The sequence below is a fragment of the Apus apus genome, chromosome 25, assembly GCF_020740795.1.
Source record: "Apus apus isolate bApuApu2 chromosome 25, bApuApu2.pri.cur, whole genome shotgun sequence".
Taxonomy (NCBI): domain Eukaryota; kingdom Metazoa; phylum Chordata; class Aves; order Apodiformes; family Apodidae; genus Apus; species Apus apus.
The window spans coordinates 4,644,510-4,658,007 of record NC_067306.1 but is presented as its reverse complement, the minus strand read 5'-3'; the positions used below and the strand labels follow the sequence as shown (position 1 = coordinate 4,658,007).

Genomic DNA, 13,498 nt, shown 5'->3' with positions numbered 1-13,498 from the left:
TTGGACAGGTGGATCTGCTCAGCATCTCCACACTATCAGCTGTCAACCCAACCTGCTCTGTGGTGGTCTCCTGTCACAGGGATCCCACCAGATTTTGAGCAGCTCTAAAACACTCCCACTCTCCGTGATACCTGAGGCAGAGGTTGGACATCCCTTCTGAGATAGGGCCACCAGCACCTCCCAGTGACACCTCTCCTCCTCTGAAGGGTGCATGGATCCCAACACCCCTCTGTCCTGAGGATGGCCGAGCTGGGATGGATGGACCCAGGGATGACTGGGGGAGGTCATGGGAGACAAGGACTTACTCCACATTCTTGGACCACGCTGGGGGGTTGCTCATGGTCATGAAGACACAGTTGGTTAAAATGGTGATCATGATGAACATGCTGAACAATTTAAAACCTGGTCAAGGAGAAATGTTGTGGCCACTGCCCAGACTCCCCCCCTCACACTGTTATGAACATCCCTCTTAGTTCCCCAGCTCTGGCCCCTGCCCCCCACCCCCTCTCCATGGTGGTGGCTCTGCCTCCCTTCTTGTCCCCTCTGCTCCTTCCTCTCCATCAGCCCAGGTCATGACTTTCTTCTCTTCTCTGATCCCTCTCCCACCCACCTCCCCTCTTTTTCTTCCTACCTCTGGGCCACCAACCCCTGCTGTCACCAGAGCTCTTCTGGAATTACTTCCCACCCATCCAAGTGCTCTTCATGCTCTTGGGGTCCTTTCCTGTCTTACCACCTCTACTTGCCCCACGCCAAGAGCCCCAGCACTGTCCAAATTGCCTCCTTCCCTGTATCCAATGTCCTGGTTCCTCTGCCTTCCATCTCCCAAGGCATCCTTGAAGCTCCTGATTCACCCACTTCCCAGATGGGATGGGATCCCCTGACCTTAAAACACTTTCTTTCCTCTCCAAGACCTCAGAGACCTTCAACCTCTTCCTAGGAAGCTCCACCACTTTGGTTTCTTCCCTTCTCCAACCAAACAGGTTTGTCCCATTTCCAACTAAGATTCAGCTCTTGATGCTACCGAGATGCCCAAAGCCTTCAAGAGGAGACCAAAGCCCTGGGATGGCCCTGCCCATGCTGGGGTCCAGCCCAGGAGATCTGCTCACCACACCATCATGAAACACTTCTTTCAGCCCTCTCCAAGAGCTGTTTGCTCTCTGAGCACCAGGGTTTGACCTGGTGGTGGAGCAGCATCCCAGAGGACAAGGATATGAATGGATGAGCACTTTGATGGCTCCTCTGCGGATGGGGTGGAAGGGCCCCAGCATGTAGAGGGCAGGGGTGGCCGAGAAGCGGAAGATGGACTTCCCTTTGTTGAGGACTATGAAGGTCTGTGGAGAGAAGAGAGGAAGGGGAAGAGTCAGGCCCTTCTGCACCCCCCGAAAGGCTCGTGGATCGAGTGCTGCCATTAGAGGTGAGACCTCTTTGTGTGCCTTGGACCTCCAAAGGCTCAGAACTTTGCCAAGGAACGTGCTCTGCCTTGAAGGTGAAGCAACCCCAGCAGCCTGGGGTTGTGGATCCCCAAAGTGGGCTGAGATGAGACCCTGGGGCACGATGGCAAGCAGAGGAAGTCCACGCTTTGGTCTTTTCCTTGGACCTCCCAGCCAATGCCAAATCTAAACTCCCCTCCTCACCTTCTTATCCTTGTAGAAGGGGTCCAGATCCTCCAGGGGGGTCCCGATGAGCTCGGGGGGTGGGTCACCATAGATGAGGGGCAGGTTCTTGCCAGCTTCCAGGTCACTGCTGGGTTTGACCTCCTCTTCCTCGGGCAGCTCCACCTGCTGCCTCTTTATCCGCAGAGCTTCGGCCTCGGCCGCGCGCTGCTCGATGGCGGCCAGCGAGGCGGGGGTGAAGGGCTGGAGGTCCTGGGGGCCTGGGATGTGGGGCAGGCCGGCCATCCTCTCATTCTGCTGCCGGCCCACCCGCGCCCAGCCTGTGGGGAGAGAGGGGCTGAGGAGGCAACACCAGCTTGGGCCCCTTTTTGGGGTATTTTTCACAGGATCGTTCCAGGAAGGACCCTTAAGGTCAGGGAGTCCAACCATGACCTAACTCTACCAGCCAACAACTCAACTCTACCAGCCAACAACCCAACCCTACTGGCCATCAACCCAACTCTACCAGCCAACAACCCAACCCTACTGGCCATCAACCCAACTCTACCAGCCAACAGCTCAACTCTACCAGCCATCAACCCAACTCTACCAGCCAACAACCCAACCCTACCAGCCATCAACCCAGCTCTACCAGCCAACAACCCAACCCTACTGGCCATCAACCCAGCTCTACCAGCCAACAACCCAACCCTAACAGCCATCAACCCAGCTCTACCAGCCAACAACTCAACTCTACCAGCCATTGACCCAACCCTACCAGCCATCAACCAACTCTACCAGCCAACAACCCAACTCTACCAGCCATCAACCCAGCTCTACCAGCCAACAACTCAACTCTACCAGCCATCAACCCAGCTCTACCAGCCAACAACTCAACTCTACCAGCCAACAACTCAACTCTACCAGCCATTGACCCAACCCTACCAGCCATCAACCCAACTTTACCAGCCAGCAACCCAACTCTACCAAGTCTGGTGCTTAAACCACATTCCTAAATGGTCTTGCTCAACCCATGAAGCCTGGTGGTGGCAGGATCTCAAGGGGGTTTGCAAATGGGTTTGTTGGAGAAAGGTTGAACCTGCAAGAAGGGTTATTGTGCATGGGATGCCTGTGGATGGGGCACCCTGTGTGCTCCTCCTCCTCCCAGACCCCCAGCTAAAAGCACCATTGGGTTGGGCACCACGTGAGCTGAGCAGCTGGTGTCCCCTGGCCCCAGCTGGCTGCTGTTGGATGTGGAATTTACCAACCTAGACAGGGTCATTCACCAAAGTCAAACACCTTCAGCAGCAGCAGCTCCAGCTGTCTCACCTTCCCTCCTGCACCCTGTGGTGCTCAAAGCAAGAGAGACCTTAGAGCAGCTTCCAGGGCCTGAAGGGGCTCCAGGAAAGCTGGGGAAGGACTTGGGACAAGGGCAGGGAGGGATGGGATGAGGGGGAGGGATGGAAACTGGGAGAGGGAGATTGAGGTGAGACATGAGGAGGGAATTCTTGGCTGTGAGGGTGGTGAGAGCCTGGCCCAGGTTGCCCAGGGAAGCTGTGGCTGCCCCATCCCTGGCAGTGTTGAAGGGCAGGTTGGATGGGGCTTGGAGCAGCCTGGGCTGGTGGGAGATGTCCCTGCCCATGCAGGGGGCTTGGAGCTGCATGATCCCTTTCCACCCAAACCATTCCCTGATTCTATGAGGTTCTTCAGCCCGAGGAGCCTGCAGGGTTGGTGGCCAGGTGACACCACTCCTCCATAGGAAACATGAGTAACCTGCAGTGCTGGAGGACTTTGCTCCCAAGAGGAAGGGGTTAAAGTCTTATCTTGAGCCAAAAGGCAAGACAATAATGGCACTTTCTAATGTTACAAGCTCAGGATGAGCCCCCAGACAGGAACAGGATGGACCATCCAGGAGAGATAAGGGTGGCTCCAGGAGAACAACAGAGGTTGGAGAGAGAAAAGTGGGGACCAGATGGGTGGTTGCACCCAGAAGATCAGCCCCAAGAGAGTCCAAAACACCTGACAAAAGCTTCCCAGACACCAGAAAGGTTCTTCCTTTGAGTCACCTCACCCCAAGATCTGTTTGACACCAGCTTGTGTCAGAGATGAACCCAAAATATTGTAGCCCATGATCCCACTTCCCAGGCATTCTGGGCCAGAGGCACCTCTGGGCTTCACCCCCCCACAACCAGCATCTCCTGCAGGCACCAAAACTGGACGTGATGCTGCAGAAAAAGCTTTAGGATCAATTCTCTCCATGACGTTGAGAGCTGGAAACCTTCAACCCTTTGTCTGGAAGAGCTGGGCAATGATAGCCCTGGTGGGAAGGGAGGCTCTGGGCACATGATGGTATCAACACCTTCCTGTGCTGATTAGAAACCAAGAGATAAAAACCAGGGCCCAGGGAGGGATGGATTTTCAGCAGAGGCAGAGAACAACCCTTCAGAACCTGCTGGATTTCTCCTGCTGGGCAAAAAGGATTCACTCCTGCCTCGGGGGGGGGGTGGTTTTCACCACCCCCATCACATCCAGCCCAAGGGATGAAGGAGGGACCAGCCCCAGCTGCAACATCTCTTGGGAAGAGACCACCTTGGGGGGGGGGGGGCTGTTTCAGCAGCCCCTTCAGGGCTCCAGGGCTCTGGCACCTTCAAAGGAAGAGGGATGGGAGCAACTTGTTGCCTTTTGGAGCAGGACAACCCTGAAGAAACAAAATAATCAAGCGGAAGGGCGAGAATGTTTTTGTATTTAAACCTGATTTAGAAGAGGGAGAGTTTTGTCCTGTTGCAGGACAGAGACCCTGGCCCAGCCCCACCCGGGGGCCCCCAGGGGTGGGACCTCATGGGAGGCAGCCAAAGGGGAATTTTTGCCCCCCATCCCTGCCCAGGGATGGTGCCCACGGGCACCACTGGTGCTGCTTCTCACCCCGAGTTATTCTGGAAGGAAACAGGGGTAACCCTTTCCTTCCTTGCCTGCCCAGCTCTGGGGACCTGCCCTCTGTGCTGCCCTGACACCAGTGGCCTCCAAGCTCCAGCCAAGGGCATGAGGTGAGACCCAGGTGCCCCTGACTCTGTCCCCCCCAAGTCCCACCAGGGATGCACCTTCAGGCAGGACCCCCAGCAGGAGCCACGTGGGACCAGCCCACTCCACAGCACAGAATTGTTCTGGTTGGAAAAGACATTGAAGATCATCTAACCCAACCATGACCTAACTTTGCCAGCCATACCCTAACTCTGTCAACCACTAACCCAGCCCTGCCAGCTCCAGTGCTAACCCGTGTCCCTCAGCACCACATCTCCAGGGCTTTGAAGCACCCCCAGGGATGGGGATCCAGCACCACCCTGGGCCAGTGTTTGAGAACCCTTCCAGTGAAGAAGTTCAACATCCGATCTAAATTTGGATGTGTCCATGCTGGTCTCTTCTGGTGACACTTGGTGCCATTTCCTCTTGTCCTGGGGACTCTGAGGACCCACAGGAGCTGGTTGGTCCAAGCAGCCTCAGCTTCCCTGGGAAGAAGGTTTTGCAGAGCTACTGGGGCACGTTATGGGCAGTGCCAGTGCTCTGCAGGCCTCCAGCCCCTTCAGCAGCACCCTGCTCTCCAAGGCTTTGGTGCTCAGGGTGCTGCATGGTCCACGGCTTCTCCAGAGCCTCCTGCTGCCCCTGCAGCCCCCCAGCAGTGCCTTGTCCCCAGCCTGCTGTCCCAGCCGAGGTGGCAGCGTCTCCAGCTGCCACCAGCGATCACGGCAGGAGTCGGGTTTCTGCAGCCCCATGACTCTGCTCATTCCTCTCTCTGGGCAGGAACCAGCAGCTCCCTTCAGCCTGAGGCTCCTCTTCCTCTCTCTGGGCTGAAACCATCCCCTGGCCCAGCTGATGGAGCAGCCCCAGCCATGAGGAGATGCTGGGGGGGTTGGCAGCACCACGCGAGGCTGAGCTGGAGGGATCCCCCAAGGAGATGGTGCCCTGGGCATGGAAATGCTTCCTGGCTTTTTGGGGCCTTTTGGAGGATCTGGTCCTGCTCTGACCCCACCCAGAGATGACCCCAAGGAGCAGGACTGCAGCCAAGATCCACCTCCTGCACATGGCAGCCCTGGAGCCACCAGCATCTCCATCATCTCCAGCCCATCCCTGCTTCCCAGAAGAGGAGCCAAGAGCCAGCACAGGCTCTGCAGGGACCTTGGCTCTGCACCCCTCGCTCTCCCAGTCAGCCCAGTGCCCACACCAGTCCGTGGGAGAACAGCATGGGGCAGACAGCTGGGTCCCACCACCCTGAGGGAAACAGCTTCCCCTGGGACCCTCCAGGCTGGGGCTGGGATGAGCAGCCCCCTCTGCTCCCACCCTGGCACACGTGGGGCAACTGCCACAAATAACCCAGCTCAGAGTCCCTGCCCCTCCTGGAGGTGAAAGAAGGTTGGGAGCAGCAAGAGGAGCTGCCCCCAGCACAGATCACCCCCCAGCACAGATCAGATCACCCCCCAGGACCTGGGACCCCCAGGGTCCCTCATGAAATGCAGCCTCTTGTTCCATCACTTGGAACCTCTCTCCAAAGTTCTGCTGAGTTGTTTCCTGAGCTGCCTTCTCCACTTGTGGAGCCCCAGCAAAGCTGGATGACTCCTTTTTTTGTTTTACTGACCTATTGCATTTGGACACACCACCCATGTCACACCACGGATGAGCACCTCACCTCCCAGCTCAGCACCAGTAATTACCAGCAGGCAAGTGGGAGAAGCCCAGGAGAGTGGGGCCTTCAGTCTGGAATTCAGTTTCCTCTGATATTTTTGCTCCTCTGAGGCCAAATGAATCAGCCTCCAAAATAACAGGAGTTATGTTTGGTTTGGAAGCTACCAGAGATGCTGTGTAATAGGTTCTGGATAACCAGGACAGCCAGAAGGGTGGCAAGGTCCTGTCTGAGAGCCACCCCCTCCAGAATTGTCACTTCATCTCTGCAGAGAAAATAGCCTCATGTGGGCTGAGGAAGAGGGGGAAGGGCTTCCTTGGCTGCTCTGTGCAGACATGTGGCTGTGGGGGACTCAGGGTGTCTGGGTCCTCATCCTGCTGGTCCATGCAGGTGCTGAGCTCAGCCCATCACCCAGGCTCCAGGGCACTGCTCCCCCCTGCCCAGGGCATGGCAAAGCCAGAGTCCCCCAGCCTGGTAAGCCCGGGGAGATGCACTTGTTCCTCCACCACCCTCAGGGCTGGGTTAAGAAAGACCAGCGTGGTTGGGGTGTCTGGTGTGAAGATGTGCTCCTCCCAAGAGGTCTCAGCTCTGCAGATCCTCAGAAGACACCAGTGGGACCCTCTGAGCATCTGCAGTACTGCAGCAAGGCCATGGAAGACACCCTGAGGAGCTGCCCTCACCCATCTGCAAACCTGCCCTCAAGATTCATCCCTTTAACAGGAGACAATCTCCAAAGTGTCACCAGAAGAGACCAGCATGGACACACATCCAAGACAAGAACCAACCTGAGTGGTCACCAGCAAGTGGAAATCAGCTTCACTCACCCAGAAGCAGTAGAGGCAGGTGATGCTCAGCCAAGTGTCCAACACAGGGTGGTGGGAATGGACACCCTGCAGTGAAGGTTTTAGCTTGGACACAAGGAGCTCGGGCACCAAAGCCAACAAGAAGCCACCTCCAGGAGGGTCCAGGGAGCCCAGAGCTGCCCCAAGTGCTTGTGGCTACAAGAAGTTAATGCTGGTGGAGATGAGGCAGCACCCAGGAGCTCAAGGGTTCTGGAAACCAAACTCTGTTCACCAAACAGCTCAAATGCAGCTCAGGGCACAGCAAGTTCAACAGGAAAGCCAAGATCTGATGCTGAGCAGGAGCTGAGGTCTCTGCTGGGGGAGCTCAGAGCTGGGGCAGTGATGCTGCTCTGCTGCCTCAGGATAGAGTTGCAGAATCATTTTTGGTTGAAAAGACCTTAGGGATCAGCCAGTCCAACCCTTCCCCAGCCCTGCCCAGGCCACCCCTGCCCCATGTCCCTCAGCACCATCTCCAGGGCTTGGAAACCCCTCCAGGGATGGGGACTCCCCCCCTGCCCTGGGCAGCCTGGGCCAGGCCCTGACAACCCTTGCCAGGGAGAAACTGTTCCCAAGCTCCAACCTCAGCCTCCCCTGGCACAACTTGAGGCCGGTTCCTCTGGTTCTGCCTGTTGGTCACTGCCTTTTTCAGACAGCCCAAGATCTCCCAACACTCTCCAGCCCTTTCCTGGCAGCAGCCACCACCCCTGGGGGTGATGCTCTCGGGGACAAGGACCCTGGGGCTGTGCTGGCACCCGGGGGGTTGCCCAGGGAAGCTGTGGCTGCCCCATCCCTGAACTTGCTCCAACCCAGGCTGGATGGGGCTTGGAGCAACCTGGGCTGGTGGGAGGTGTCCCTGCCCATGCAGGGGGGTTGGATCTAGGTGGTCTTCAAGGTCCCTCCAAGCCAACCCCACCTGTGATTCCACCCCCTGGTCATTACTGACTGTGTCTCTCCCTCGTGTCCCCCCTCCTCCCTGTGCTGCCTGTTTGTTCCCTGCCCCACCAAGGGGACCTCGAGGTGTTTGACCGTGGGGGTGGCACGCAGGGGCTGGAGGTTGTGAAGTCCTCAGATACTCTCCTGGGCCACAGATGGAAACAGGAGGTTGCACCATCCTGCAGCAACGCACTAACCCCCTCCTGCCCGCAGCCGGGCTGGTGCCTCCATCCCCACCTTCCCATCCCTGGCCCTGCTGAACCCCTCAGAGGGGGTGGCTGGAAAGGGGGCAGTGGGGGTGGTTGGAGGTGTGGGTTGATTTTCAGGGGCGGGGGGGGTTGGTTGTGGTGGAGGCTGGGGCAGGCAGGGAAGGGTTAAAGCAGGACCCTGTTCACTGCCCACTTGGTGACATCCAAGCTCCTGCTGCAGCTCCCGTGTCAGGAGCTGAGAGGAAGGGACAGGCTGGGGGAAGGGAGGGTGCCCGGGGGGCCATGAGGAGCTGCAGCCCCCCATGAGGTTCCCCAGACTGAGGCACATGGGGGGGCAGTGGTGGAGCCACCTCCCAGGGATGCCAGGAGGGACACGGTCCCACAGCCACCAGGGCTGGGATCAGATCCCAGGACTGATGTTCCCACAGCATTCTCAGGGGTCCCTGCAGCATCCAGGGGCTGGAAGATGCTGATTTCCCATCCTCTGCACCCCAATACCCCAAGCACCAATATCCCAAGCACCTGGCACACCAGGACCAAGCCGGGGCACCTGCAGCCCCCCCAGCCCCGTCACCTGAGCCCAAACCTCAGCTCTTGCCCTCTGGAATTCATTTGAACCCACTCGGATCTGGAGAAGGGGAACTCCAAGCTGAGATGTTCCCAAGGGCTGTATAAATAACCAAGGAGGGAGCTGGACAAACAGGGACAGACACCCTGCCCAGCATCTCCAGAGCTCCAGATGTCATCTCCAACTCTCCAGAGCTCTCTCAGATCTTTCCCCTCCCAACTCCCCCAGAAACACCCACCACCTTCTCCCCCTTTCCTCTCCACCTCACGGGTCCAACCTCTTGGGAACAGGAAGGATGTTGGACGCTTCCTCATCCTTTGCAGCCACTTGTGCTTGGATCCCCAGCTCCAGCAGGTTGCCCTGGGTGAAGCTGGAGCTGCCCCAGCAGCTCCACCAGCCCCTTTTGCCCCCAGTGACGTCCCCTGCTCCTTTGTGCCCACACTGGGAAATCAAACCTCTATTCAAATATTAACACAACTGTGTCAAGGGCAGGACTTGGTGTTTGTCTTTTTTTAACCAGACCCCAGGAAAAAACCCCACTTTTCCCCCTGAACTGTTCTAACCTCAGACATTTGTCCCAGCGAGGGCTCCAGGAGGCAGGTCCAACACTCACCAGCACCAACTCATCAGCTTCATGCACAGGAGGTCCCCAAGATAACAGGCCCACTCGGGGTGTCCTGCTGTCCCCAGGGGTTTTTGGAAGTGTTGCCTCTCAGTGGTACCTGCTGTCACAAGTAGCTGCTCGAGACCCCAACTTGAGTCCTGGGTCCAGTTCTGGGGTCCCCAACATGAGATGTTGGAGTGAGTCCAGAGGAGGCCACAGGAGGTGTTCAACACCAGGTTGGATGGGGATGGAGCAACCTGACCTAGAGGTTGGAACTAGATGATCTGTAAGGTCTCTTCCAACTCAAACCATTCTATGGTTCTATGATCCCAGGGCTAGAGCAGCTCTGATCTGGGGACAGGCTGGGAGAGTTGGGGTGTTCAGCCTGGAGAAGAGAAGGCTCCAGGGAGACCTGAGAGCACCTTCCAGGGCCTGAAGGGGCTCCAGGAAACATGGGGAGGGGCTTGGGACAAGGGCAGGGAGGGATGGGATGAGGGGGATGGATGGAAACTGGAAGAGGGAGATTGAGGTGAGACATGAGGAGGGAATTCTTGGGTGTGAGGGTGGTGAGACCCTGGCCCAGGTTGCCCAGGGAAGCTGTGGCTGCCCCATCCCTGGCAGTGTTGAAGGGCAGGTTGGATGGGGCTTGGAGCAACCTGGGCTGGTGGGAGGTGTCCCTGCCCATGCAGGGGGTGGGACTGGATGGTCTTTGAGGTCCCTTCCAACCCAAACCAGTCTGTCCCAGTGGAATCCTGCAGGCTGCTTTCCCTGCTGCACACCCACCACCAGCAGCTGCCTGGGCAGGGCAGGACCTTGGTCTCTCTGATCTCCAAACCTCCCTCTGTCACTTGGCCCAAGGAAGGAGACAGCAGGACCTGTCCCAGAGGGTTGGGGGGCCCAGGGTGGCTGATTGACTCTGGACAGACCCCCGAAGGGCACTGGGGAGGGGGCACAGCAGCCCCTGCACAGCAGGGAGGGGTGGGATCTCTGCACAGCCCCCCACACCCACCCGTGGCCAGGTCAGAGCTGTGGGGGGGAGGTTCAGCACCCCAAAAATCAGACACATCCCCCCCTGGCACTGCCTGTTTCTCTGCTGCCCACAGGGGGGGTGGGGGTGGGGGGTGGGGGGGAATCAGAGCCCTGAGCCCCCACATCAGGTTCACTTGGCCTGCCCAGCACCCCGAAGCAGTTGGTTGGCACCCCAGAGATCCCATGGGGAAGTGGTGGCCTCTGGCCCCTGTGACACCCATCACCCCCAGCTGGGCATGGCAGAGGGTCCCACCTGCTCCTCCTGTCCCCCTGGGGGGGTCTCTGGGCATGGCAGAGGGTCCCATCTGCTCCTCCTGTGCCCATGGGGGGGTCTCTGGGCATGGCAGAGGGTCCCACCTGCTTCTTCTGTCCCCATGGGGGGGTCTCTGGGCATGGCAGAGGGTCCCACCTGCTCCTCCTGTCCCCATGGGGGGGTCTCAGGGCATGGCAGAGGGTCCCACCTGCTCCTCCTGTCCCCATGGGGGGGTCTCTGGGCATGGCAGAGGGTCCCACCTCCTCCTGTCCCCCTGGGGGTCCCTCCCTGCTGCCCTGCAGGGCACAGGGGGCTGTGGGGGGACAGCCCCCCCAGCAGCAGGCCCTGCACCCCACACCCCGCAGACCTTTCCTGCAACCTTGGCTGGCCCGGGCTGGGTTTATATTTAGATCCCCGGAGGAGACGCCAGGAGAAGAAGGAGACTTGTGAGCTGCAAGCCCTGCCTGGAGCTCCTTCCCTCGGGCTGGAAGGTGCCTCAGAACCCGCTCTCCTCTCACATCCCCAGGGTCCCCTCTCCTCCCAGCAGCAGGTCCGTGGCCACCAAGGGTCCCCTGGCTGTGGCACCCGTGTCCTCCTGCCTTGGTGGGGACCTTCACCCCCCGTCCGGCGCTGTTTCCCACGCAGGGGGGTCCAGCAGGTGCCCAGAGCCCTCCCCAGCACCCCAGGGACCACGGGCACTGCCCTGCTCCCGTCCTCCTCTGCTGGCCAAGCCCCTGCCATCCCTCCCACCACCAACCAGACCAACCTGGGGACATCCCAGTCCCCTCAGCCCTTTGCCTGGTGACCCGGCACCAACCCGGGGCTGGACCCGCTACTCACTGTTGGGTGGAGAGCTGCAAAAATCCCGGGGAGAAACCTTCTGAGGGCCAGAATTTCCTCCTCCTTCGGCTCCTGGAGGCTTCAGCTCAGCGAGTGCCTGTTGGCAGAAGCAGCTGCTGCTGCTGTCAGATGGTCATGAGTGAAACCTGAGGACACGCGGGGTCCTTCAGGTAGCCCGGGCCCCGTCTCAGCTGTGGCATTTGTGTGTGGTTCCCCCCCCCCCGGGCCAATCCGGGGGGTTGGTGGTGCCTGAACCCCCCCCCTACAACAACCTGGGGGTCCCCAAACCCCCTGACCCCCCCCCCCTCCTTCCACCACCCCAACCCTGCCCCCAGCCCCGCGGCCAAGGTGGTGACAACGGGTGTCCCAGATGTTGAGGTGGCATCAGGGCTGGCTTTGGCACCCGGAGGGGAAGGAGGGGGGGGGTGGAGGGGAGCTGGGAAGGGACCCCAGCCAGCACCTCCCTGTGTCTCTCTCCCAGGAGTGACATGCCATTGGAAAAGAGCAATGGGACAACTGCAAGGGTGGGACACACACACACACACACACACACCCCCAGTGCCAGCCCTGCTGCCAACGTGTCCCTCAGGGAATGTTATTCCCAAGGCACAGCACCCAGCACCCAGCACCCAGCACCCAGCACCCAGCCCCAGCCCCAGCCCCAGCCCCAGCTCCTCTTGCTTGCAAACACGGGGTGTCCATCATTTCTGCTGTGCCCCCCCCCATGCCCACCCTCTGCTGCTGCTTAATTTTGCACCAACATCACGTTTCTGGTGCTCCAGGGAGACCTTAGAGCAGCTTCCAGTGCCTGAAGGGGCTCCAGGAAAGCTGGGGAGGGGCTTGGGACAAGGGCAGGGAGGGATGGGATGAGGGGGAGGGATGGAAACTGGGAGAGGGAGATTGAGGTGAGACATGAGGAGGGAATTCTTTGCTGTGAGGGTGGTGAGAGCCTGGCCCAGGCTGCCCAGGGAAGCTGTGGCTGCCCCAGCCCTGGCAGTGTTGAAGGGCAGGTTGGATGGGGCTTGGAGCAGCCTGGGCTGGTGGGAGGTGTCCCTGCCCATGCAGGGGGGTTGGATCTAGATGAGCTTTAAGGTCCTTTCCAACCCAAACCAACCTGGGACTCGATGATTCCTTGCACACCAAGAGCATCTGGTGGCTGGGACTGTCACCCTGCTTGGCCACCAACCCCCCCCACCCCATCACCCTGCCCAGGGGGGACCCCAGTGGTCTGAACCAACCTGGGAAGGGGGCAGAGGGGAGGTTTGGTGCACAGTTGTCTCCCCTCTCATCCCTCTCTATGGGCCCTTTGGGTGCTCTCTCCATGCCCAGGGGGCTGCAGGGACATGTAGGGTGCAGAGAGGACACCCAGAGCTGGGAGAACATCAGGGAAGGGGGCCCAGCTTGTTGGGGCTCACCCCTCTGGTCTGCACAGGACCACCCACCCCAGCACCCAGGCCGGGCAGAGGGACACATCGTTTCTCCAGCACATCCAGCTCTCTGCAGCTCTTCTGCTGCCTGCTGGGCCCCAAAATACCCTGGTGCAACTCTCATCTGCTGGCACGAGCTCTGCTGGCACCTGCCCTCCCCAGCCTGGCATCCCTGGCTGGTCATCTGCCCTTCCCTGCCTCCTGCCCCTCACCCCTGGGACCCCCTGTGCCCAGCAACTCATCCCAATCAATCCCAGGGCCAAGGCTGGAGACCTGAGCAGCCAGGCAGCCAGGAAGGGATGTTTCTTGGCTCCATTCTTCTTTTCACTCCATTCTTTTCCTTTTCTGTTCCAGACAGTGTGAATCCAGCAGCCCAGGAGGTCGGGTTCAGCCCCCCAGGGATGCCAGGCAGTGGGACAGAGGGATTAGCTCCACGTGGGAGGTGCTCAAGGTCTCCTTTGGGGAGCATAACTTTAGTTTCTTCCATAAAAAAAAATAAAAATGGCCCCAGGCTCTTTTGTTTTGGGTT

General features: G+C 59.2%; 1 protein-coding gene across 2 annotated transcripts in view; it reads right to left on the bottom strand.

The window, feature by feature from the left end:
• The window catches only part of SCN4A (sodium voltage-gated channel alpha subunit 4), a 43,626-nt gene extending 31,968 nt beyond the window's left edge, over window positions 1–11,658 (bottom strand). Inside the window, exons 1-4 of one of the 2 annotated variants that reach the window (XM_051640280.1) lie at window positions 11,543–11,658; window positions 1,635–1,933; window positions 1,213–1,331; window positions 306–395 (exon numbers count right to left, since the gene is read on the bottom strand). In XM_051640280.1, coding sequence (XP_051496240.1) covers window positions 306–395; window positions 1,213–1,331; window positions 1,635–1,898 — 473 coding nt within the window. In that variant the 5' untranslated portion in view covers window positions 1,899–1,933; window positions 11,543–11,658. Of the gene's footprint in view, window positions 1–305; window positions 396–1,212; window positions 1,332–1,634; window positions 1,934–9,093; window positions 9,260–11,542 lie in introns of those variants that run through there. The other variant, XM_051640279.1, reaches the window with a different exon arrangement.
• Window positions 11,659–13,498: the final 1,840 nt, after the last annotated feature.